The sequence below is a fragment of the Sander vitreus genome, chromosome 21 (genome assembly GCF_031162955.1).
Source record: "Sander vitreus isolate 19-12246 chromosome 21, sanVit1, whole genome shotgun sequence".
In the NCBI taxonomy this organism is placed as follows: domain Eukaryota; kingdom Metazoa; phylum Chordata; class Actinopteri; order Perciformes; family Percidae; genus Sander; species Sander vitreus.
Window position 1 is genome coordinate 14,440,672 of NC_135875.1, and position 24,445 is coordinate 14,465,116.

The following is a 24,445-nucleotide window of genomic DNA, read 5'->3' on the forward strand; positions in this document are numbered from 1 at the left end:
AAAAAAAGATTTGCTATGCCACGGATTATTTCTTAATTGGTTTTATTCAAAGTATACGACAGCCAAACGTTAAAACATTGTAATTCACCTTACATGGAACGTCAAATAAATTCCGAATCGTGAGATGTTGACATAGGCTTCTCTCCGCCCCTTAAACGTAACAGCTCAGGCATTGACACAACTCACTGCGCGATTGCGACATTTCCGACAGTCGCTGAAGGCAGCATCAGCTCCATCAAGGAGAGCGCAGCATCTGTAGTACAGTTGTTCAGTGGAGAGGGGCGACGCCACAGAAAAAGACACCGGGCAATTGGTCGTCGTCAGAAGTTAACAGTCGTTTTCGTGCTAATCTGGATCCTGGAAATTTCGTAAACAAAAACAGGTATGTTAACAGGGTTATGACAATGTTGTAGTGCGTCGCAGTGAAGACACACAGTCGCATCTTTCCATGAACGTTAAGAAGCCCCATCAGCATCTGTTAGTACCTAACGTTAGCTCACTACATAATAGGCTGGACGCTCGGCTAGCTGTTAGCTAGCTAGTTAAAACGTCAGCTAGCGTTAACGTGCATCAACCGGCATCAACTGGCTTTCCATATTTGTAGCTTAAAAGCTAACAGTAGTGTGGAGCTTTCCGATATAACAACAATAATACGTTAATATTAATAACAATACGTTGATGACTACATACGTAAAGCTTATTAATAATACTGGTACTACTGCTAAATCACATTTTACTTTGTAAACAGGACCTTGCTTAGCGTTATTTCTTTACTAAGATGTAAGGTTCCGGTAGTGTTAGCTAGCTGTAATGACATTTCTCTCCCCCCCCCCCCCCAATTCTTGGCTGAAAGGGCTAGAGGGTCATCTTGAATGTTAACGTTGCTCAGCAAATAATTTAAATTTGCAACAAGTTTGTTGACTTAGTTTACGTTTTGGAAGTTGTACTACCACATGCCTCATATAGTCAATGGCACATTCAGTGCATGGGTTAACTAATGTTTCTCTATAGAGTTTACATAGTAGCCAGCTTATGGCAGTCAGAGGTTTTTTGCTTATTAAACATTGAAAGGTGACCAACTGTTCCCAGCCCTGTCTCATAAAACACTGACAATACATTCAGGAAATGGCTTACAGTGGCTTTAATGTTACTGCTTATGTTATTGAGAATCCACTCAATATGTATGTAACGTTAAGTTTATAGACTCTGCATTCCTCCACTGAAGGAGAATAACTCTATTTATGAATAGTTCTCAAACACCATAAGACGTTTTTCAGTAAACCAGATTAAAGCCCAGCAGATCATAAAGTTTGATGACGTGATTTAAAAGATGATAGTTATTTAGCTAGAGATTCATATCTAGGAAGCTCCACAGTGAAGGCTGAAAGTCACCTCAAGTAATAAGGCATGTTTTAGGAAAAACAAGAAATGCCCTACCTAGGGACAACCATTACTGTAACACGGAGCCAGTGTGTAAACATTTAAAATCAAATTACAAACTGTGTGACCAGTAAAAAAGAGTAAATTCTAGTATGAACACACATGTCTTAGTATTGATTAAAAGTAGAATCTGGTATGATTCTAATGGTGCTAATACGGCACCGGTGCCTTAACGACCGGTAGCTACCGGACCGAATAGCAACGCGGATTTCGGTGCCACTTAAGTGCCTGCACTGCTCTCTGATGCTCCAAAACGGACGTTAGAGGCAACTGAAATATCGCCGCATGTCACGCTAGTTAACACTACACTTACTACCGTTAGCCAGCGGCTGGATTAAACACGATTAAAATGTTGACAGCTAAACGGTGTAAAAGTTTGTCTGTATTTCACTGTAGATGATTCCGACAACAGTCTATAGCTGCCGTTGTCTGAAAAACAACACAGACTCAGCCTCGCCTCGCCAGCCTCGTGGTGCATTCATGGTTATTGTAAAATACCCTTTTCCCATCCAGTGGTTGTTTTTTGTCGTTTAACAGGAATTTACTGGTGAAATAAGTTATTATTATAAGTTATTGTTATTACATTTTTAATAAATTATTTTATTTTGACCCTGTGGCCTTAGCAATAAACAAGCCGTTCTTTAATATCACCGACTGTCGTTTTGTGCTCCTGTGTCATGTCCACAGTAGCCAGCATATAACCTTGGTACTGGTTGTCAGTCGTTTGGGGTTGTGCAGGATCTTTGTGTTATTGGAGAATTCAAACACGAAAATAACATATAATAGTACTTCAGAGTTAAAAATTAAAGAATATTTCTAGTATGTCTGTTGAATTATGTGATTGCTTCTACAATGTGAGTATGATAACAGTAACCTGACGATATCACGTTTCACTTGTTGCCATAATGGGGCACAAACAGCTGTTTTCCATCTTTTATTTATTCCTTGTCTGACAGGACAAATGTTAGTCAAGATATGTTATGATAAGGCAGAGCTGAGAATACATCTGTTGCTGTGTATGAAGTCCAATAGCTCCTCCCCCCTTGCTTTAGGCCCACTGTTTAATCTTTATCCACTTGCTTTCTGTCTGGCAGTTTTCCAAAAATTAAAATAAAAAGTTGTTTAGTCCTTATATCAAGCAGGTACAGGGTTGTGTCAGCGCTTCAGGAAAACGTTATTTCACAGCCTCATGCAACATGAAAACAAGGAACAGAGAAGCTTGGATTACAACACACACAGAGGGAGTGTGACTTGCTTATGCCTAGGACGTCATTACTCCACTATATCTTCACATAGCAAATAGTTGTTTGCTGAATTTTGACTACAGCCCCTTTATAAACCTATAAACTGTAACATCTTTGAACAGACTTTACTATTCATAGCCAATTCCCCTTATTAATTACTCTATTCAATTATACTATATCTGTAGCCTTATCAAGAATATCATTGTTAAGCTGTATCATTGTCCCGCAGTCTTTTTTATAACACAGCTGTAAAGACATGAGCTCTAAGTGAATTGGGAATCAAAGTTGCGGAGATGTTTAGGATTACTACACTGTCAATGCAGATTAAGCTCTAACATTTATTCCAGTGGACCAGTGTTCCGTAAAGTGGCTCTTTCGATGTGCGGGCAGTCAACACTAAACTGAGCCGGTGTGTTGGCACTGAAAGAAATGGGCTGAAATCTACCGCTGTTAGTCCTTGGAACAGGAACGACTGCATCTGCCAGATCTGAGCTAAAGAGCAGAACCCCAATGGGACCTGCGGACGTTGAGGGAATTGTGCATGTGTGTTTGTCATTTTTAGACATACACAATTAGAGCAGACGTGTCAGTCCAGTGTCAGTGTGACTCAACCTCAGGGCATTGTCCATAGCCTATTTCTGGAGGAAAATCAATTCCCTTTGTGAAGAGAAACAGTAGTTGCATTAAACAAATATTCCCAATCACATCAGCAGCCAGTCAGCGCTGTCCTATTAAAGTTTCAAGTTGACTTTGCATTCGAAAGGACTCATAAATAATGTGTCTCTTTTTAAGCTTCTCTTTAAAATGCTCATGCATGAGATGGATGCGTTTTGCCGGGCATGAATGTGCAAATTGTGCAATTCATCATCTTTTTTTTGATAAATCTTCTGTTCTGCTGTTTCTTCATAGCACTTGCTATCACCTTTCCCGTCAGTTGAATTTTTAATACAATTCACAAAGCATAATGTCGCTTTTGGCCGTTTACATTGTTCATTTTCTTGTTGACAGTTTTCAGGCAGTTCGCTGGGTTGTAACCTGGGGTCCTAGTGCCTTATTTCCCTGCAGATAGAACCCCCCTCAGTGTAGGTGGGATTCTCAATTGATCGCCATAGCGACACCGCATGGAACTGCTGTGACATCATCTTCAATTCAAGACTCGCTGGATCCTTTCATCGGCAACGATGGCTACACTTTGTCAATTGTTCAGCGTAGCGTACGGCATAGTTTTGCAGGCTGCTATTTTTTAAAATCTGGCGCGAGAGAATAAAAAAAATTGTGGTCGCTTTTGACAGTAGCTTGGCTATTCAAAAATGTGTGCAGGATGTCCTGTGCCACGGTAGTGGCGGTTCTCTCTGACCAATCAGTGGTCTGCAGTGTTTCAACTCCACCTTCTCGTATCTGCTCAGCTCGGTTGTGACCTCGACCGAGGTGGTAACAAAGAAAGGACCAGGTACTCTCCTGACTCCTAACTTTTGCTTAAGGAAAACCAAAAACAAACGAGTCGAGTTAGGTGTGCCGTGCCGTACCACGCAGTGGAAATGTGGCATAAATGACTATTTAAATTTAAAGTTGAACTGTCTCTCTCATCATGCTCAGTCATCATGGCGGAAGCCCACCAGGCGGTGGCCTTCCAGTTCACGGTCACGCGAGAGGGCATTGATCTGCAGCTGTCCCACCAGGCCCTCACTGAGATCTACCTCTCTGGTGTGCGCTCGTGGAAGAAGCGTATCATCGGACTCAAGGTATCTTCATTCTGGCTGTCACACCTGTTGTCTGTGTCCTAAAACTGTCTATGATAATCACATATGTGCCTCTTCCTACTGCTTGTCCTCCTCTCTTCATGTCTGCACTTGCATCTGTGACAGAGCTAGTTTTTGTTCATTTTCTGCTCATTCTTTTCAATTTGCAGGTTTGTAGCTTGCTCCTTTGCAAGAATAAACAGAATACACTTGAATTTGGCATTCTTATCAGTTATAAGTTACTTGTACGTTCACCGCATTCATTGAAACATTAGTCTCGCATTGCCAGACCTTTCTCCAAAGCGCTGCGGAGGACGGTCTGGCGAGTCCACATAGCATTCCGGGATGGGAGAAAAACGTGCTCTGGTTTATTGGCATTTAATTAAACCAATCACAATAGTCTTGGGCATCTTATCTTGGCGCCGCACGGAGCAACGGCGCCTCTGCAAAACAGAACACTCATATTGGACAGATAGTCTAGCTAGCTGTCTCGATATACCCTGCAGAGATCTGTGGAGCAGTTAATCATAGTCCTCATTAGTCACCTGAGTTTAAAATGCCAACACAAAGAAAGCGAGAGCATGCTCTCAGGGAGTTTTTTTCCTGTTATGTGTGGACTTCATGCCACACATAACAATGCACTGTTTGCATGTGGGTACCCTCATGTCTTTGTTTGATCCTCACTTCCATCACTCATTCATTTTCAGAAGCAATGTGGATAAGAATTAAAGGGATGTTTGATCTGTAAGCATTTCATACCAAGCCGGACTTGCACCTGCTGCGAAAGCCTTAAATTAACAGTTAAATTCTCTGTGAATTGTTGTGTAAATCGGGTTAATGTTTGACACAGAGCTAAATGCAGTTACGACTTGAGCATTTACACGACATGTATTACTTTATTGTGATCATGAATTAATTATCTTGCTACTGATCAATTGTCAGTGTACTAATTGTGAACAGGAAGAATGGGATTTCAAATCAATCTCTCTTGTCTCATGCTAACAGAACAGCGTGATAACGGGGGTATATCCTGCCAGTCCTTCCTCCTGGCTTTTTGTGGTCATAGCAATCCTGGCTACTATGTACACACGCTCCGACCCCTCCATGGGACTCATAGCCAAGATACAGGAGCACCTGCCAGTCAGGTAACGCATCTCGTGACTCCATGAAAATTGTTAAAGTTAATGATTAATCTTTTGATTTACCAGACACCCTCTGCAGACGCTAAACGTTCTCTTTCCCTGATTGTACATTGTGTCACAGAGATGGGTGTACAGTATGTATAGATGTATAGTGTGGTTTAAATAGGCCTTACCCTTCCCATTCTTCTTTTTCATTGTCTTCTGTAATATATATTTATGTTTCTTTTTGCCTCATCTTCTCAATGTTCTCCTGTTCTTCTTCCTTTCTCCTATCCACTGTTCCCTTCATAAAAAAACAGATTTTGCATTTAAGTGAAGGTATATTGGTCACAGCACTGATTCGGAAAAGGGAACAAATTAATTTGAGATTTCCATGCTAGATATTGCCACTGTGAAACAGCTAGCTCTTTTAAAAGTAGTTTTTCTTCCCATCAATCCTTGTTCCCCGTTCATCTTGCTTCTAGTTCTATTTTACTGTTATTTGTTTCACTTCCTGTTCTTTTTTTTCTCCCTCTTTCCCCTCTATCAATCTGTCCACCTTCTCTCACCATTTGCAGCCAGTCTATGAGCACCCAGTGCCAGACCTTGGTGTCAGCAGTGCTTTTCAGTACCATGCTATGGCTCTTGCTCATCTTCACCATGCGCATGTGCCTCAAGAAGCTGCTCTCCTACCACCGCTGGATGTTCGAGAAGCACGGCAAGATGTCCAACACCACCAAAGTCTGGGTGGTCAGTGTTGTTTCACACCTTTTCCACTTGGCACCGTAAACTAACCATACCTTTTACTGTCCTCAAGTGCTGTGATGGTGCTTTGGTATGTTATATATGCTGTTGTTAAAAATACGATTAGTACACTGTAATGTTTCAAATCGGTTTTTTTTTTAAGAGTAGCGACATGGGGTTGAACAGTCTCTTTAATTTTATCTTAATTTAATCTGATTGTTATGATATATGATATTCTACGATACTACTTGAAGAAAACCAAAAAATAATTAGCCCTAGTATGTCCTCTCTTTCATATTTTGAGTGTGTTTGTTTCTATGCCAGGCTCTGGTGCGGATCTTCTCTGGCAGAAAGCCTCTGCTCTACAGCTACCAGGGTTCGTTGCCAAACCTGCCTGTGCCTGCCATCAAGGACACAGTCAAGAGGGTGAGACGTCACATGAAGCAGAGGAAATGACAACACGCTGATTACAGACCAGGAAACAGATGAATCACTTTCTCACATTTCCTGCCTCTGTTGCAACACATTTGTTGTTGTCTCAGTTTGGCTGCAAACTAGTTAAGACATGTATAAAAATGCATGGTATCTACCCTTCTAAATTGAAATATATTTGACAGATGAGAGGAGATAGAAGGGAAAATAGATTTGTTGTTAAATCAGCAGAGTTAGTTGTTATGGTAGAGGACTTCCGCATACCATCACAAACCATTTTCTAGGTTTCTGTATTTAGTTGACTATGTAATCTGGTGGTCATTTTATTTCTGCCGAATGATGCTTATTCTTCTTCTTATTCTTTACTCGTCACTTCTGTTTAGCACTTGGAATCAGTGCGTCCGCTGATGGATGATAGACAGTATGAACACATGACCAAGCTGGCGGCAGAGTTTGAGAGCAGCCTCGGTAACCGCCTGCAGTGGTACCTCAAACTCAAAGCTCTCTGGTCCACCAACTACGTAAGTGGTTGACCACAATGCTCTGGTTGAGTGTGGCTACTTCAAACATCACATAAATGTTCAAAGCAAAGCAGGCCAAAGGAAATTTAAAATTCCATTAACAATGTATATCTTTGTGTTCTGTGGTTTAAATTGTGTAACCTGTCTGAATATGTAAGTGACTGCCAGTTGGCTTTAGTATTAGCTCTGTCTCAAAGATTTTATTGTGCGTTTGTTTTCAGGTAAGTGACTGGTGGGAGGAATATGTCTATCTACGTGGACGTGGCCCAATAATGGTCAACAGTAACTATTTTGGCATGGTAGGAAAAGCTTTTCATTCTCAGAAATTTCCAGTCTAACGTGGTGTTATGTTTAACTCTGTTTGATGGTGAAATGTTGACTGTACCAGGCCTTGAAGGTTACTTTATTCTATTTTATGGCTTTTGAGATATTTAAGAATTCATTCTGGGAATGTGGGCGTTGTTTGTTTGTTTGTGTGTTACTTGTCACAGGTTTTTACCTTTTTTAATAATCCTGGAAAAGTCCAAATTAATTTATGTTCTTTGTCAACAACGCTCACATTTATATTTATACATCTTAACACATACAGTAGTATGAATGTGAATGTTGTTTTTAGGTATTGCTTCTAGCAAAAACAACCATTTTCTCAAGCATGTTACAATCTTTGTTTTTTGATTAAAAGAACCATAGTGATAATAACTGTGAAGATTACTACTCATGCACACTTGACCCAAACTCTCCAAGCAGAACATGGATATTCTGTAACCCCAGGCGGATCATTAGGCTCATTCAAGATGAACTGCGCCTCGCCTGTAAAGTGGACGAGAGGCGGTGAGAAAAATCCGCTCTCAAGTCGGACAGTTTCCAGCCGTTTCCAGCAGCCTTCAGGCTGAACAGGAAGTCACAGACACACTGTGGTCCGATTTAATAAAATGTTATGAGACCCATATATATAACCGCTTGTATACAGTCTCCAATTGTTTTTATTATGACAGAGTAGCTGTCAAAATGCTCTACATGCGATCTGTTGCTGATTTTAATTAACAACAGACTGTAGATAATCCATAATCTGAACAGATTTAGTCTCTCTGACTTCTAAACGTCACTATCAGCCACACAACATGTGGTTTGTACAGAATAAGCCTTTAAATCAGACAAATTCAGTTAAAATCCCTCCGATTCAAAATCAATAAAAAGTTTATATAAAACGTCATCATGTTGAGTCGATTCTGAACCAATCAGCTGTTAGATCAGCTGAGAGGCAGGCATTTCCCAGGATGCCATGGGTCCGCCTGGGTCTTGCAGTCGGTGAAAAGCAACTGCGCTGCCTGCGTCTCAAACCTGCGGCCGCCTTGATCTCGTGACACAAAGTCGGACACAAATCTAACCGGCACGCATTGGGCGGCGATCGCCAGTGATCGATTATTCGCAGACCTGGCTCATCTCGAACGAGCCTGTTATGTTTGGAAAATAGTCACCCATGTTTATTCTTCTCCTGACTTCCTGTCTCTTCCTGTGTTCTCTCCCCAGGACTTCATGTATGTGACGCCCACACCCATCCAAGCGGCCAGGGCAGGCAACAGCCTTCACGCATTCTTCCTATACCGCCGCAAACTCAACAAAGAAGAGCTTAAACCTGTGAGTTTAGCCCACCAGCCAACCCAACTGCTCCACGGAGGCGTTCATTATTTATGTCTCTTTGCTATGGCAACAGAAGATTTGTTAATCAAATTTCTTAAAATGATGAGACAAATTTCTTTGTGGAACCTGAAAATATTATGTACTGGTAAATGATGATGGCATATGAAACATATGAGGCCATCAGTACGTGTTGTGACTGTGTGAGTGACATCCATTCATTGCTGTTTGTGTGTCTTGACTGTTTATGGTATGGTAGCGTGTGCATCTCTCCTTTTTAATGTTTATGTGAAGACACTTCCCTCATGTTCTCATACCATGCTCATCTCTCACCCTTTCCACCTCTCTTTCACTCGCTTGATTTCTCTTTATTTACTACCCTCGTTTCTCTCTCTTAAAAAAAAAAAAAAAACTCCCTCTTTTCGCTTGATTCTACGTTTCCTCCACTGCTCTCCTCTGTCCTTGCCTTCGCCCTCTCCTCTCCGTTTCCCAGAACCGTATACCAGGCACTGTCATTCCTCTGTGTTCAGCTCAGTGTGAGAGGCTATTCAACACCACACGCATTCCTGGAGAGGAGACGGGTAAAGAGACTGACATGCAAACGCACATAGACACACGCTGTGGCAACGTGAATATTGTCTAAACATTAGCAGGTCGCTTCAGCAAGTGAGAATTGCTAACACACTGCTGCTTCAGAGATTATGAGGCAAACTGCATGTGTCTGAGCTGTCTGGAGTTTAAGCGTGGGATAGAAAATTGTGTGAAAGACTGTTAATGTGTGTGTATGGTCTCAAGAAACAAAGGCGCCGTGATTCACTGAGTCATAATATGTCTGCTGTACAGGCCATCCTGTCATCTCTCATCTGTCTCCTCTTGCCTTCTGGTCTCATCGCAGGTCTGTCTGGGTTTCTGGAACGGGTCTGTCTTCAACTAATGTCTATTTTCTTCTGCCCACACATTTCGTTTTCTCATCTTTTCCTTCCTTCCTTCCCTGGTTCTCTTTCTATTTCTTCCCAACACTGTTTTCTGTCGTCCTTTTTGTTTTCTCTCCTTTACCCTCCTTTACTCTCTTTTTGCACTGTTCCCATCCTTTATCCTGCTCAGTTATTGTTGAGGTCTGCAGTTCCTTGCTGTTCCTATCAATTTGAGAGGATGTTTGACACTTGTCGAATCCCTGGAACACTAACAGGTAGTATTAATACTTTTACACAGCTGGCTCAATCCTAGTTTTAGATCTTAGAAAACATTTTTTTACTGTGTATAATTAAGAATTTAAAATGAAGATATATCCCTGTCTCATATATATATATATATATATATATATATAGTATAGTAATATAGTAAATGTTCCTTGTTCATTATGTTAATGAGCCAATATCTTGATAGTCACCCTATTAATCATTTCAAATTAGAAACTACAATAAAAAGACAAAACACCCTTGCTTTCCTTTACTCAGGCATGCCTCCTTCAGCACTGTGTTTCTTCATTCTTACATTTAAGTCGGCCTTATCCGTTTAGCTTTGTCTAAACTATATAAAAGTTGTATAGTTTCAAAAATATCATAGATCCACAACGAAACTGAAAGAAGGGCAAGACTCAGAGAGAAAGTCGCAATTACAAATCTGTCTGCTACTTCAGCGTCATGGACGGCGCCATGGATTTATCAACACACAGTAAGGCTACTGATATTTCAGAGCCATGGTTGGGGCCATAGATTCTAACTTGCACAAACCTCAGTCAGATAAAGAATCAATACATCAGGCAGACTAGACTAGACCAGGTGCTCTCTGTTACTAGGGGATGGAGAGGGGGGATGGCAGGCATTTTGGTCATTTTGCTAACAAGGGGGGTGGCATCCTGCCTCAAATCACCTACTGATTAAATGAATGCATTGCTGAAGATGAATGACATGAATGTGAGAACAACCCTTGCCAGTAGGACAGACAAAATGCTGAGGTTTTGAATAAACGTAAGCAGAAGGCACACATAAATTCCTAAATTAAGTGCATCATCTCTGATGTATTTGTGTTTCTTTGACTCAATTCACTAAATATTTACTTTTTTTCTTTTGCGTGCAAAGACACCGTGCAACATTGGCAGGACAGTGACTACATAGCGGTATACCACAGGGGTCGCTACTTTCGTCTTAGGGTGTACCAGGCAGGCAGACTCCTGTCGCCCAGGGAGATTGAATTCCAAATTCAGAGGATCCTTGATGACCCTTCACCTCCTTCCAGAGGAGAGGCCAAACTGGGGGCCCTGACCGCTGGAGACAGGTCAGTTTGACAGTACTCAAGGACAGTACATCCTTAATGTAATTAGAGCCCGACTCGGATTTTGAGACCGATATTGATTTTAGAGGGGGAAAAATTCACTATGTCGTGCGCCATATTATGCTAAAAAATGAATTTTTTAGCTAAATTTTTCTATGTGGTTTGTGCACCGATTTTTCACCAATATGACTATGCGAAGATACTCAGAAGGCTGCTTCCTTAAATAAATAACTTTATTAAAGAATATTGAACAGTATACATTATGCATACAATGTTTTACAATCCAATTCTAGAAATAACTACAGAGAAAATAAAGAATAAATAAAAATAAAATAAATAGCTAAATAAACATCAGTACTGTATGTTCAGTATCAGTCAATTGCTGACCATTTAAATAAAGAACTACACAATGACACCATTTCTAAATCACCCCAAGCCTCGTTTTCTGCATTATATGTTCTGTAGAAAAAGATTTCATATCGCCAGCATATACTCTGATGCAACAGATACCGATACGTCTGTGATAGGCCAATATCGGCCACTAAAATTCGGCTCTAAATGTAATGTCATAATTTTCCTCTGAAATGTTTCCCAGAATTCCATGGGCTAAAGCCAGGGTGAAGTATTTCAGCAGTGGGGTCAATAAACGTTCCCTGGACTGCATAGAGAAAGCCTCCTTCTTTGTGTCCCTGGATGATGATGAAGACGGCGTGACAGCAGATGACCCGGCCAGTCTAGATTCCTACGCCAAATCCTTGTTGCATGGGAAATGTTATGACAGGTAATTTTCCACATAACTGATCACTGTCTCGTGAACATTAATAAGTTAAGTAGTTTTTAATGTTATGTTGTTCAATCTTTATCTTGGTTGTCATGCAGGTGGTTTGACAAGTCCTTCACAATCATTTACTTCAAGAATGGAAAAATGGGCATCAATGCAGAGCACTCGTGGGCTGATGCACCGGTGGTATCACACTTATGGCAGGTAAGGAACCTGAACGAAAAGTAGGCTCCACACTGTTGTCATCTGGTTCGGGAAGGCAATTCGCTTAAAATTGTTGTGTGTTTCCAGCACGCCTTGTCCACTGACTGTTTCCAGCTCGGTTACAATGCAGAGGGTCACTGCAAAGGAGAAGTGGATTCATCACTACCACGACCACAGAAGCTGAACTGGGAAATCCCTCCAGAAGTTAGTTATCCATTCACACATTTCCCTTTATTCCTTTTCTCCTTTAGCTAAAGAACACAGGTTATACTATACCAGTATACAACTTATACTGGCTTTTTATACATGCATTAAAAAAGGGTGTTTTGAAATGAGGCATGTATTGTAGACATCATAATTCACATTAGGCTCATGCTAAAATTATAAGGTCACAATTACTCTTATTTAGATTTTTATCATTTTAAATAGGTACTGTAGCATACAAACATCTTATTTTGTTAATTTCATCTTTCAAAGTGAGAGTTGACATAGTGACAAACCCACGTTATATAATTAGAAAAACAGCTGCCTAAATTATCGTAAAAAAGCTGATGTTTGACATTATGTTGAATTTTGACATACCATTTTCAAAGATATATTATAATGTTGGAATGCGAGACTGCTTAGGATCTAGAGAAACACTGTATTGTTAAAGAAATATTTTATATATAAATATTAGTTTTCCTGGCAAGAGTCAGATAAGAAGATCGATATCAACCTCATGTCTGAATACTTAATATGAAGGTGAAGCCAGTGTGCGGGTAGCCTAGCTTAGCATAAAGACTGGTTAGCCAGTCAGCGCCAGGGACAGGACTAACGTAGTGGTGATAAAAGCTGACTCGTTATTTGGAAAAACATGAAAGCATGGCTCATTCTTTTGAAACAACGCGCAATGGTTATATGTATCTCAGTCCTGTTAATGTTAGCTGTCTGGATGTGTCTGTCCCAGTGTGAGGAGCAGATCTCCCAGTCTCTAGCAGTGGCCCAGGCCCTGGCTAGCGATGTGGACTTGCACGTTTTTTCCTTCCAAGACTTTGGCAAAGGAAAGGTCAAGAAGTGTCGAGTCAGTCCAGATGCCTTCATTCAGATGGCTCTTCAGTTGGCCTACTACAGGGTAAGCCTCCCTCTGAAGGAGCATGCTTTTGTGTACGCGTCACACTACATTCAATTTGGACATTGCATTTGGCACTGTCAGTGTTACCTGTTGCATGTCAGTTTTTGTTTTCGCATTTCAGGACCAGAGGAGATTCTGTTTGACGTACGAAGCCTCCATGACCCGTCTGTTCAGGGAGGGCAGGACCGAGACTGTTCGCTCCTGTAGCAATGAGAGCAGTGCCTTTATCCGGGCGCTGGAGGGTGGAGAGGTGAGACCGTGGAAACTGTCTCTTCATTTCCATCATTTTTGCAAAGTACAGTGTTTAAGGAACATTTTGGTGGATAACATACAAATCAAAAGAGAATGACTAAAGGTTCTCCTAAAAAAAAATCTATCTGCATTGCAAATTATTATGTTTTATTGCGTTTTTCTCTCTCGCATAAATCATGCAGTGTCTATCATTAATATGTGCTATGCCAAGCAGTCATGCTGCTCATGCCATTCTCCCCCAGGCAGCACATGTGTGCAGGCGTTTGTTCCACGAAGCGGCAGAAAAGCACCAGCATTTATACCGCTTGGCTATGACTGGAGCTGGCATCGACAGACACCTCTTTTGCCTGTATGTGATGTCCAAATACCTCGGAGTGGAGTCTCCTTTCTTGAAAGAGGTGCATTTTTTTCCTTTGTCATTTTTAGTCAGAGATCAGTCTGTCCGGTTCAGTATGAGTATTCATCTGTTTAGCAGAGCCAATACAGCAGCAACTTCAGCAAATTGATGCAATGGCTTCTTGTGGGTATTTCAGGTGCAGTCTGAGCCGTGGCGGCTGTCCACCAGTCAGTCTCCAATGCACGTGGAGATGTTTGACCTCGTCAATCACCCAGAGTACGTCAGCTGTGGAGGGGGCTTCGGACCGGTCAGTGCTTCATTCACAAAGTCATTCAACTGTTTAAGTTATGGCAAAACTGAAAGTCAGAAATAAACTTCCATTTTGCCATTGTAGCGTGTAATTTTACTAACTGAAGCCACTCTTTTTCAAAGCCACATTTTACAATTTTACCTCGCAGGACACGGGGGTTGCTGGTCTACCGCAGCCTCGAATCCCTTAGTTTGTGTTATTGTGTGACTTTGGTGTTATTAGAGGGTTAGGAAACTAACTAACAGATTGAGGCAGTGTGGACCAGCAACTCCTCTGTTCTGCGAGGTAAAATGTCAGGTGGCTTTGAAGAGAGCAATATAATGGCTTCAGTTTCCTGTTGTAAATGGCTGTCTGACGGCAAGGTAAAGCAGTGAAAATATTCTGAATATAGCGTACACTTTAACTGATATTGATTTTATTTTAGGTGGCTAAAAATACATTTAGCTGCTGCCCCCATCCACAGCCGTAATTTGCTTTGCTTCTGTGCCGGGAGTGCTGCCTGCTTCTCCAAACTGGGGGCGTTACTACCGCCATCTACTGTTGACTGTACAACATCACTTCCAAACATTCAAACTATCCCTTTAATGGCTGACACAGTTTGAGTTTTGAGAAATAACAGTACCATTCCATGCTTTTTGCAGTCTTGACACTGTAAAAGTACAAGCACATATTTTTAGTATTTGTTTTTTAAAGGCATACTATGTAACTTTTCCCTCTTCGGTCCCCCTACAGGTTGTCTCATTGGAACTACAGCCGCGCGAACTGTAGTTCCAATTTTAATTTTTTTTAATATTTCTTGAACAAACAACGCAGGTCCTTCTTTTTGATTTTTTGATTTCATATAAATAATGTCTGTATCTCTTTCAGGTGGCTGATGACGGTTATGGGGTGTCCTACTCCGTTTTGGGAGAGAACATATTAAGCTTCAACATTGCGTGCAAGCTCTCATGTACAGACACTGTGAGTCTAATGAAAGTAGTAATATTATGCTCCATAGAAAAAGTTGAAAATAATTAACTCCTCAACTGGCAATTGTGAAGTTATTAGTTTATAAAGTTTATCTCTGTTACTATTTACATTGATGAAAGCAGATGACGTAAAACCTTTTTGGATGAAGCAACAAAAACAAAAAAAGTATCTCCCAGTCTCCTTATTCTTTATTCTGTCTCCCCCCCAGTCAGCCCATGCGTTTGGTGCACAGATCAGAAAAGCCCTGCGCGACCTGCTACAGCTGCTGATCCCCAACCAAACAGAGTTCAAGACAGAGGAGAAGCGGCCAGAGGCCAAGAAAGACCTGTAGCCGGTTACTCAGGAGAAAAGGATGCTGAAGGGAAGGTGTACAAGCGTAAATGTTACACTATGAAGTAAGGAAAGACAGGGTTTTTTTCCCCTCATGCATTGGGAGAATTTTATAGCCACACAGATGATTTTCAAGTGACAGCTCAATGGGGAAACTGATAAAATGGAGGTGATGTTTTTACTAATATGCATCTATATTTGTGTGTATCTATTATCTGGATGATAGGTGTGTGAGAAGAAAAAAGGTCCATAGATTAACAGGAAGTGTAACTCAAGTACAGTATGGTTTATGCGTACGGTAAAACCTTTGGAAAATATGTAAGTTATTATTTTTGACGACGATGTTTTGATTATAATTAAAAGACTGGTATATATTGCAGCACTCAAGGATTAGGGTAGCAATTGCTAAACACTTCACCTTATTACAGGGAGTAATTTAAAATCAATTCAAGTGCATTATGTTTTGACACCACTAAGTGTGCCACACTTTTTGTGCCACTAATTTTCTGTTGTTAAAGTTGTTTCGAAGCGTGTGATGCGTCTATATTCTCGGCGCATTAGCTCAGAGAGGAAACACACAGGGCTGTTGAGGCAATTTCTGTTTCTACCATCTAAATGCAACATTGCTGTAACGATGACGCCACATATTTTGAAATCTCGGAAGTCTGTGACTTCTCAGTGTTTACTCATTGTGTATAAATCTGCTTTCTACAAAAACAACATGATTGTAATGCTGTGCTGAGAGTGCCCGGCTGTTTATACAGAAAACAGCAGTAGTGAAATGGCTCTACTTAATTCATAGGTTGGCATTACTCTTTGACTAGTGTTATATTCAATGCCAGCTCCCCAGGCTGTAACCTTTATTTCATGTTTCTAAACATATTAAAAATGTGCATACAAATAATGTAAGTCAGTTTATCTTTCAGTGGTCAGTAGGCTTTTCAAATTTACCAAGTTAAAAACTGTACTGTAATGAACTCCAGTTATTTCACTGCCATCTATAAATCTGTTTTGTAATTATTATTACCACTGGATTATTAAAGAAGCATCGTAATAGTGCAAGCTATATTCATGAACATCATGTGCAGATATTTAGTCTTGAGCAGTGTTGCAGGTCAGATGGTGTGTACCAGTGACACAGACTGCTGTTATTCTTCATTGATTATTGCCTTTTTGGTTTTCAGTTGAGCTTGTCTTGTTGTATTACTATGATCAGCCGTTGTATTACTATGGTCAGCCGTTGTATTACTATGATCAGTCTTTGTAATGCAATATTATGGGGGAATATAAAGTCATTCTTAAAGAAAGAAACCCACAAGTGTTTCTTTTTGTTGCCTTAAGAGTACCCTGCTGATTTAGCTTTTAGACAGTTACAAAAAAGAAATAATAGAAAAATGGATGGAGCAGAACCAGCAATATCTTTTTTTTATTCCATGCATGTTTCTACCTTGTCAAAACCTGGTGCTTACATCACCCAATATTGCAACTGTACAGTTAAGATCACTTGAATTTAGCAGATTATGTGCAGCTCCCTTTAGCGCCACAAAAGGGCATTGGCGTTCTCTTTAATGCTCACAGGCTTGTCAGAAGGGAAAAGTTTATGTATCTATTTTATATCATTTTAATTTCTGCAAAAGGACACAGCACACCTACTGTTAAATAATGAGAAATAAGAGTGAACATTGAAGACAGCATGACAAATTTGAAAAATGTACATCGTAAATACATGAATAATATCTGTGTAAAATGTAAAATAAATACCACACAGACAGCAGGGTATAACAACTGTAGGAGTAATTGACCTGTTAAAATAATTCGTATTTGCCAAATGCATCAGAAAGCACTTTCCAAAGCGTGGCATAGAGTAATAGAGTACAACTCCCCAGCTCATTCTGGTTTCATTGATCATGATATTACTGGCTGTTTTAACCACTCTAGCCATTATATTTTTATATTCACAGCTAAGGTGCCCATACAGATGTTTTAGAAGTAATTGCAATGTCTTCTTTGGCACTGAAGATAATTTCATATTGGCAACTTCACTTCATGCTTCATTGATTTCCTACTTTTATTTTTTATGTAAAAGCTTACCATCTGGTGGACTCTCCACTGAAGCTTGGCCCCCTCATATTTTTGTTGAATCTATGAAAGCAAGAAAAAAAACACCTTTAGTCAAATAGGCTAGTTATGTTACTATAGTAATGGCCCATGTACACTGGTAGTGATAAGACAAGTTCTTGACTACTGTCAGCAGCACCTACATTTTAGAATAGACAAAAACTTACTTAGTTTAAAATGGCTTCGCTCGCAGCGGAGTCACCGAAGTTCAACAATGAATTTGACTTCATTTCCACCCTCACAATCTTTTTTCTCTTTTCTACAGCTAAACAGAAATTATACAATAAGTATACTTTTGGTTTGTTTTGTTATATACATCACGTTATATACTGTTACTTGATAGAATCAGACTGAATGCTCACAATTATAGCAGGAGAAGGGACTTAATGTAGAACAATCTCTGTCAAACCACTTCTTGGCAGAGTGCCTATACACTGCAGTGGCCATCCTTATTTGGCTGAGAGCCCTCCCAGTCTCTGAAGGAACTGTCACTCTGGTCCGACCATTCCCACTCATCTCTGAACAAAGCGATCCAGTCCAAGGACAGCGATGGCACATTTCCATTAATCATTTACTGTAATGCCTGATTATCAGTCTGGCTCCTCACACTGACCAAGTTATTATCATTCTGTCTCCAGTACTCTTGGGCTTGCCTCCATGACTTCTCTTGAAGAACGACATCCATTCCACTGGACCCGTCATCTGTGAATATTGCAAAATGAACTGTAAAGATTAAAAGGTTTGAAGAGAATGGGAAAAACACACACAGTGTTGCTATTACTTTTCAAGCCGCTGCACACGCTTAAAGGTGCATTTAAGAGATACTCCAGTAATTTAGTGATGCACTTGCATGAAGTCGGGAGAGTTAAAAGAGACAGATTTTAAAAAGAACGGTCTAAGCAGGCAGACAGACAGACAGACAGACATATTCCTGTAAAATACCACATGGTCTGTCATTGTTAGTCAGCGGGGAAAAAACAACCTCCATCCTGGGAACATAGGACCTGACCTGTCAGAAATTGTCTTGTTTTTGCCTCCTTATTCTTTTTCTTCTGTCTCTATTTATCTCCTGCCACCTGTCTTTCTGTCTCTTATTTCAGCTGTGAGGTCAGCAACAAACCCTTCAGTCATTATCCTGCCCATCAGACTTCAGCTTATGCCCCTCAAAAGCCGACAATAATCCTCATACAGTCCCATGTCCTTCTTGTCTATTTCTTTCCTGACACACACACACACACACACACACACACACACACACACACACACACACACACACACACACACTTTCTATAAAGGTCTGTCTTTCCTCTAGTTGTTACTCTGCTTGTTTTCATCATCAATGAAACCTGTTTTCTCTTTTGCTGTTCAGGTATGTGCTTTGACTTTTCCTCTACAGTGTGATATTTGAAATATGTGACCATCCAGAATCAGTTGTTTCAGTTTGGGCTTCTTTTTTTTTAAGGCAAAGTCCTCCAACATTTTTATCTGGCACTATCAGTATAGTACTGTAATCGGTATGTAGTTCTCATATTATATATACATAAAATCATATTTACAGCCTATGGTAGTTATACAAAAACATGCACATCACTGGGTTTGATAGTGTTGTTTTAAGGACTATTTAAATTAAATAAATGACAGTTGTTAGATTAATTTCATGGCTGTGAAACTTATATTTTTTGGGTTTCTACTGGAACATGTTTACATGCTTTAATGTTAATGAAAACATTATTTTTCTCATGCTGCCTGTCTGAATATACCTGTATAAAAGCCCAGTCTGCTCTGAATGACTCTCACCATTCTCACAGCTGCTTTAGCAAAAAAAAAAAACTCTGATAACCCACTGTAGCTACCTGGCCAGTACCAATCGATAGACAGAAAATCAGCAAGTGATGTTAGCTAGTGAGCACAGTGGAACATTTAATAACTAGAGCCAGATATTTCCTACAATAGTTGAGACCGAAAACAAAGCTGCAAACACAAAAGAAACAGGTATTACACTTTTAATCACAAATTTCTATCTATCTATCTATGACAAGTTATTCTTGGTGCCTGGGCCTCTCTGTCCATCTGTTGGTCAGTTTGGCCAGAAACATTCAACAGTGAAGCGATGTGATGAATTCCTCTCCCAGTCCTTCATCTGCCTTTGGTCCATGAGCCCGGTGTTTATTCAGATTTGCTCTGAGATCTTGGCTAAAAACTAACTATGAAGGGATCTGAGAGACTTGGGCGGCCTCAGTGCTTGATCTACCATGTTAATACACTCAAAGGCAGACAGCCTGGGGGGGCTTCCAATTGTTTGCATTGAAAATAGTGTTTTGAAAATTGGTCTACTGCTGGAGTGTCTGCCCAGAAACCAATTTAGTTTGTTTGTTTGTTGGGTTTGACTGCAGCTCATTAGACAGTTTTGACTTCGTAAATGGATAATACTGTATCGCCTCTAACAAGTCCCACTGGAATACATATATAAGCTGCTAAAGTTATGGTTAGGAATGCTAAAATATGTATGTGGCTCCACACACATTTAAATATCCCTTCAGGTCAGGGAGACTGTGAGTAGATCAAAATTTAATAGAGGACTTGGCTGGTGTTAATGGCAGCCAACCGACCAGCTTAATCTCTCCATCCCACATTCTCTCTTGTAAATCAAATTAAACAAGGATTGGCCAGCTCATAGCCCACTCTTATCCTGGGTAACAGGACACTGTGGCCTCTTCTATTCCTAGATCATTAGCTACAAATGGCCTTCCCCTTTATACTTTATGTATATTTTTTTCTCCTATGTCTACTTAATGTGTATTTGTGTTGTTCTGATGCATGTACATTTTCTTTTGAGCTGCTGTAGCATAGGGATTTCCCCACTGTGGGATTAATAAAGTCTATTTTATCTTCTTCTTTGAACAAAAACACCCCTGCATTGAATGTGTAGTGGCCAAAATTTGTTCACAATTACATTTTTTGACATCAGGACACAGTAGTTTTTAAGACATGCAAACATATCAACTGATCATCTTCTATTAATCTATCTTTTTGTGTGTGCATAGTCAAATATTATGTTTAGACTATGTAACTTTTGCTGAACAGTGACCACTGTGGCTACAAGTGACAACTACAAAAGAAATTAATTTTTCCCAACATTTTTGAGTCAGTTGCTTTAAAGGTGTCATCATTGGGTGTCCTGACTGAGCTAAAATGTCAAGGGGGTAAGCCAGCCTCCACAAGGCGTAGCTCCTATGCCATTTAGCCATTTAGTTGCTATCAAGCCATCAACCCCCCCCGTTAGCATCCCATTGACTGCCATTCATTTTGATGTCACTTTGACAGCGAATAACTTTACATCTGAAGCGTTTAAAGACTTTATTTGTCCATTGTTTATTTCTAAAGAAACACAGCAATGTATAAAAGGCTCCATTACCTTGTACCTCACGTTATGGCTCCGTAGCAGGCGTTTTTGTAAAAATAGGCTAACGATTGTGTCATAACCACGTGACTTACTGTCGCATAGTAGAGGAATTACCGTACAGTACAGGAGAAGCTCGCAGGCAGTTTTGACTTACATTAGCAGTTTAAGTTTAATTACTAATGTTAACTAGCATGTTAGTTAGCAATAATTAGCCTGTGCCTATGTTATCTCCTTACATATACCTACGCTCTCCGTCTCTGCAAGAATAGGAATGATTGAGATTTCTTTCAGACAGGTTGCTCACGTCACAGCTACGTCGGCAAGCTTAGTTTGAGGCTGCGCAGTAACGCTCAGCCATCACTGGAAAAGTACTTCTAATGGCCTTCAGTGGTCTCCGTCCAGAGTCTATGGGGTCGTTGTGTCCATTCTTTTTACTGTCTATGTAAAATGTTGTGTAACAGTGGCACAAATAGAGAAGAGACAAAATCCAGCAAACTGATCCAGAAAAGAAACGTTATGCAGCAATATCTACAGCATCTAAAGTTAGTTAACGTTTGCCACAATAAGATACTTGCCATGCCAGACCATATTAGGCTGTAGCACCAAAACTCCTCAGTTTAATGAATGGAGTGAAGCTGCATTTCATTGCTTATGAATTATGCTCTTCACTTTTAAGTGGACAAAAGTTTGTTTTTGCAGTTACACAGTCCAGCTTAAAGTTTGTCAAAACTTCCTGTTTTTAGGGAGTTGATGGTCAACTTCAGTCAACTGTCTATGTCCTGTGTTTGCAGCATAATGTAACATTGGATTATTTGTTTGCAAATTAGAAGCCAATTTTGTGTTTTTTGAAGATGTACTCTACAAACTACTGTTGGAAAAAATCATCTATAAATGACACCTTTCATATATTTGGCTAATGTTGTTGCTGTTGTTATTGATAACAGTATGATTTGTATATTTATGGTTTTCTCTCCAGTGTCACCATGTCTGATTTAGAAGTTCACGGGTGAGTAAATCCATTGCTACCAGTTCAACTTTTCTACATTCATGTATGTATTAGTTTTATGGCGTGTCTGATGTATTCTTTCAATTCTTTTTCATTAAGAGGCCATCAGGAGGGTAAGGACATTCACTTATTTAATTAATAAAGCCGCAGTTTCACTGTTTCTCTCAACTCAATCGCTGTGTCACTCTTTCTTTTCTCTTCTAGAAGAAGATGAGGAGCAGGGAGAGGGAGGTGAGACTTTGATGCTGGGTTGTGTTGATTTAATAGACTATTTGCTTAGAAAATAAAATATTCAGATACAAGCTATAACAGCAACCTGTGAGTGAAAGCACAAGACATCCATTAAACTGTAAAAATTGATTTACATATTGTAATCCGTCCGGTGTTTTCCCAGGAACTCTAAATATACATTTACTGTATATTCAAATTGAACAGGAAACTTTAAACCTTTAATTTAAAGTGCTGTTTATCTTCTGTAGTGCAAGTCACGGTTAGAAACAGTGGCCGTGAACTGTAGCTTTTTAAAGTATTAATTTGCTTTATGCATCTTTGCCTATTAGAGTTAAACTTGGATTCATTTCCTCTGTTGTGTTTTCAAATAGAACTGCTGTTTATACAAAATGAACTGATTCACTTTTTTTTGTTGCTGTTCTGACTGTCCTGTTGAAGAAGAGCGCCCCAAATACAAGTACGCATGGAAATACTAAACATTAAAATACTTTGTAGATGTAAAAAATGATCTGATCGTGTATATTAATGTCGCATTCATATTATTTTACAGGCCGCTGGTCACACAGCTCGCTGCCCCTAAAATCCCTGAGGGGGAGAGGGTTGACTTTGATGTATGTTCCTTCAAGGTTGTTGTTAATGGAACATTTACACAATCACAGGACCAAAAACTGCAATTACATAATCCTGATCTGGGTATTCACTGGCCCCTGTTAGGATATCCATAGGAAGAGGATGGAGAAAGATCTTCTGGAGCTGCAGACTCTAATCGATGTCCACTTTGAGCAGAGGAAGAAAGAGGAAGAGGAGCTGATTGGACTCAAAGACAGGATTGTAATGCCTTTCCCATGCTGTCTTTCCATTTCTTCCCCATGCATTTGTCTGAGAAAGAGATTTGTCAGGATACACTGACTATTCAGAAAAACAATGATTAAAGAGCCCTGTGTAAAAGTCCAGCTGAAGTGTTATTTTGTGTTATAGGAGAGCCGCCGGGCAGAAAGAGCTGAGCAGCAGCGTGTGAGGGCTGAAAAAGAGCGTCACAGACAGACACGGATTGCGGTAATTAATGTTTAACATTGTATTACGTATGTTTTTTTAATCCAAAAGAACACTTTAAGTAAACATCTTAAGATGACCTCCTCAGGAGGAGAGACAGAGGAAAGAGGACGAAGAGGCGAAGAAGAGGGCCGAAGATGAGGCAAAGAAGAAGAAAGTGCTTTCCAACATGGGGGCTCACTTTGGAGGATTCCTGGCCAAGGTAAGAATAATACATTTAGGCAGGTGTGTTACTGTATAACGGTCAGAGTTCATGTGTGTCTGATCCTCCTAGAAAGTGAGTTGTGTTTGTTTTCTGCAGGCAGAGCAGAGGCGAGGCAAAAAGCAAACTGCGAGGGAAATCAAGAAGACAACTCTGGCAGAAAGACGCAAGCCACTGGCTGTTGAGACCCTGAGAGAGGACGACCTGAGGTCAGTTTAAGGCCCATTAAAGACTGATGCTTAAACATTCATTACATTTTAATCCAGCTTCATGTTGTAGGAATGCCAGCTTGGTAAGCCTGGTGCATACTATTTCAAACTGCTGCCACAAAAGGTGCATTTTTCTGTCATGTCAAGTTGTTAATGCTGCTGTGTTTTAGAGAGAGAGCCAAGGAGATGTGGGAATGGATCTACCAGCTTGAGTCTGAGAAATTTGACCTGACTGAGAAGACGAGGAGGCAGAAGTATGAGGTGACCAATTTAGCTGAGAATATACAAAACTGGTATTTTAAAAATGGCTAATTTGTGAGGGTCAGAGTCTGTTTGTGTTTTCCAGATCAACGTCCTCCTGAACAGAATCCAAAATGCTCAGAAATTGTGAGTCAAAATCTACAATTAAACAACCTTAACACCCCAAAAACTAGAGCATTGTAGAGAGCTACATTCCATCGACTATGCAAACATACCACGGATGGATGGCAACAGTCGCATAAACACAGGAAATGCCAAACTCATAGCTCTTGAAAGTCATATTATGCACAGGATGCTCACATCTAAGATGTGAACATGAAGTGATACTCAAACAGTCACACTTGCTGGTCATTTCTGTGCCGACTCTGACTGTTAATAATCAACTGTATATTTTTTCTTGTCTCAATGCAGCAAAAAGGTCCATGGTAAGGGGAAGGTCGGAGGACGCTGGAAGTGAACTCACACAGAAGGCACAATGAAACAAGGGGGCAGTTTTCATGTGACATTTTTAG

The 24,445-nt window shown here is 40.2% G+C and overlaps 2 protein-coding genes across 4 annotated transcripts; both read left to right on the forward strand.

The window, feature by feature from the left end:
* The first annotated feature begins 188 nt into the window (after positions 1-188).
* On the forward strand, positions 189-16,761 carry LOC144535837 (carnitine O-palmitoyltransferase 1, liver isoform). Of its 2 annotated transcripts, XM_078278559.1 has the most exons (19): positions 192-382; positions 4,281-4,426; positions 5,429-5,568; positions 6,123-6,294; positions 6,613-6,714; positions 7,104-7,241; positions 7,463-7,540; positions 8,772-8,879; positions 9,373-9,460; positions 10,961-11,156; positions 11,749-11,934; positions 12,033-12,138; positions 12,226-12,342; positions 13,088-13,252; positions 13,374-13,502; positions 13,747-13,902; positions 14,038-14,148; positions 15,019-15,111; positions 15,329-16,761. In XM_078278559.1, the coding sequence occupies exons 2-19, from the start codon at positions 4,286-4,288 to the stop codon at positions 15,449-15,451; spliced, it is 2,349 nt and encodes a 782-aa protein (XP_078134685.1). In that variant the 5' UTR covers positions 192-382; positions 4,281-4,285; the 3' UTR covers positions 15,452-16,761. The 2 variants fall into 2 exon arrangements, with proteins under 2 accessions (XP_078134686.1, XP_078134685.1); XM_078278560.1 differs by lacking the exons at positions 11,749-11,934; positions 12,033-12,138; positions 12,226-12,342; ... (4 more) ...; positions 15,019-15,111; positions 15,329-16,761 and adding an exon at positions 9,984-10,068 and having other exon boundaries at positions 189-382; positions 10,961-11,049.
* Positions 16,762-22,186: 5,425 nt separating this feature from the next.
* On the forward strand, positions 22,187-24,432 carry LOC144536649 (troponin T, slow skeletal muscle-like). Of its 2 annotated transcripts, none has more exons than XM_078279894.1 (10): positions 22,187-22,208; positions 22,647-22,665; positions 22,759-22,834; positions 22,923-23,039; positions 23,187-23,264; positions 23,350-23,463; positions 23,563-23,672; positions 23,843-23,933; positions 24,019-24,059; positions 24,345-24,432. In XM_078279894.1, the coding sequence occupies exons 4-10, from the start codon at positions 22,941-22,943 to the stop codon at positions 24,388-24,390; spliced, it is 579 nt and encodes a 192-aa protein (XP_078136020.1). In that variant the 5' UTR covers positions 22,187-22,208; positions 22,647-22,665; positions 22,759-22,834; positions 22,923-22,940; the 3' UTR covers positions 24,391-24,432. The 2 variants fall into 2 exon arrangements, with proteins under 2 accessions (XP_078136020.1, XP_078136021.1); XM_078279895.1 differs by having other exon boundaries at positions 22,759-22,819.
* The last annotated feature ends 13 nt before the right edge of the window (positions 24,433-24,445 follow it).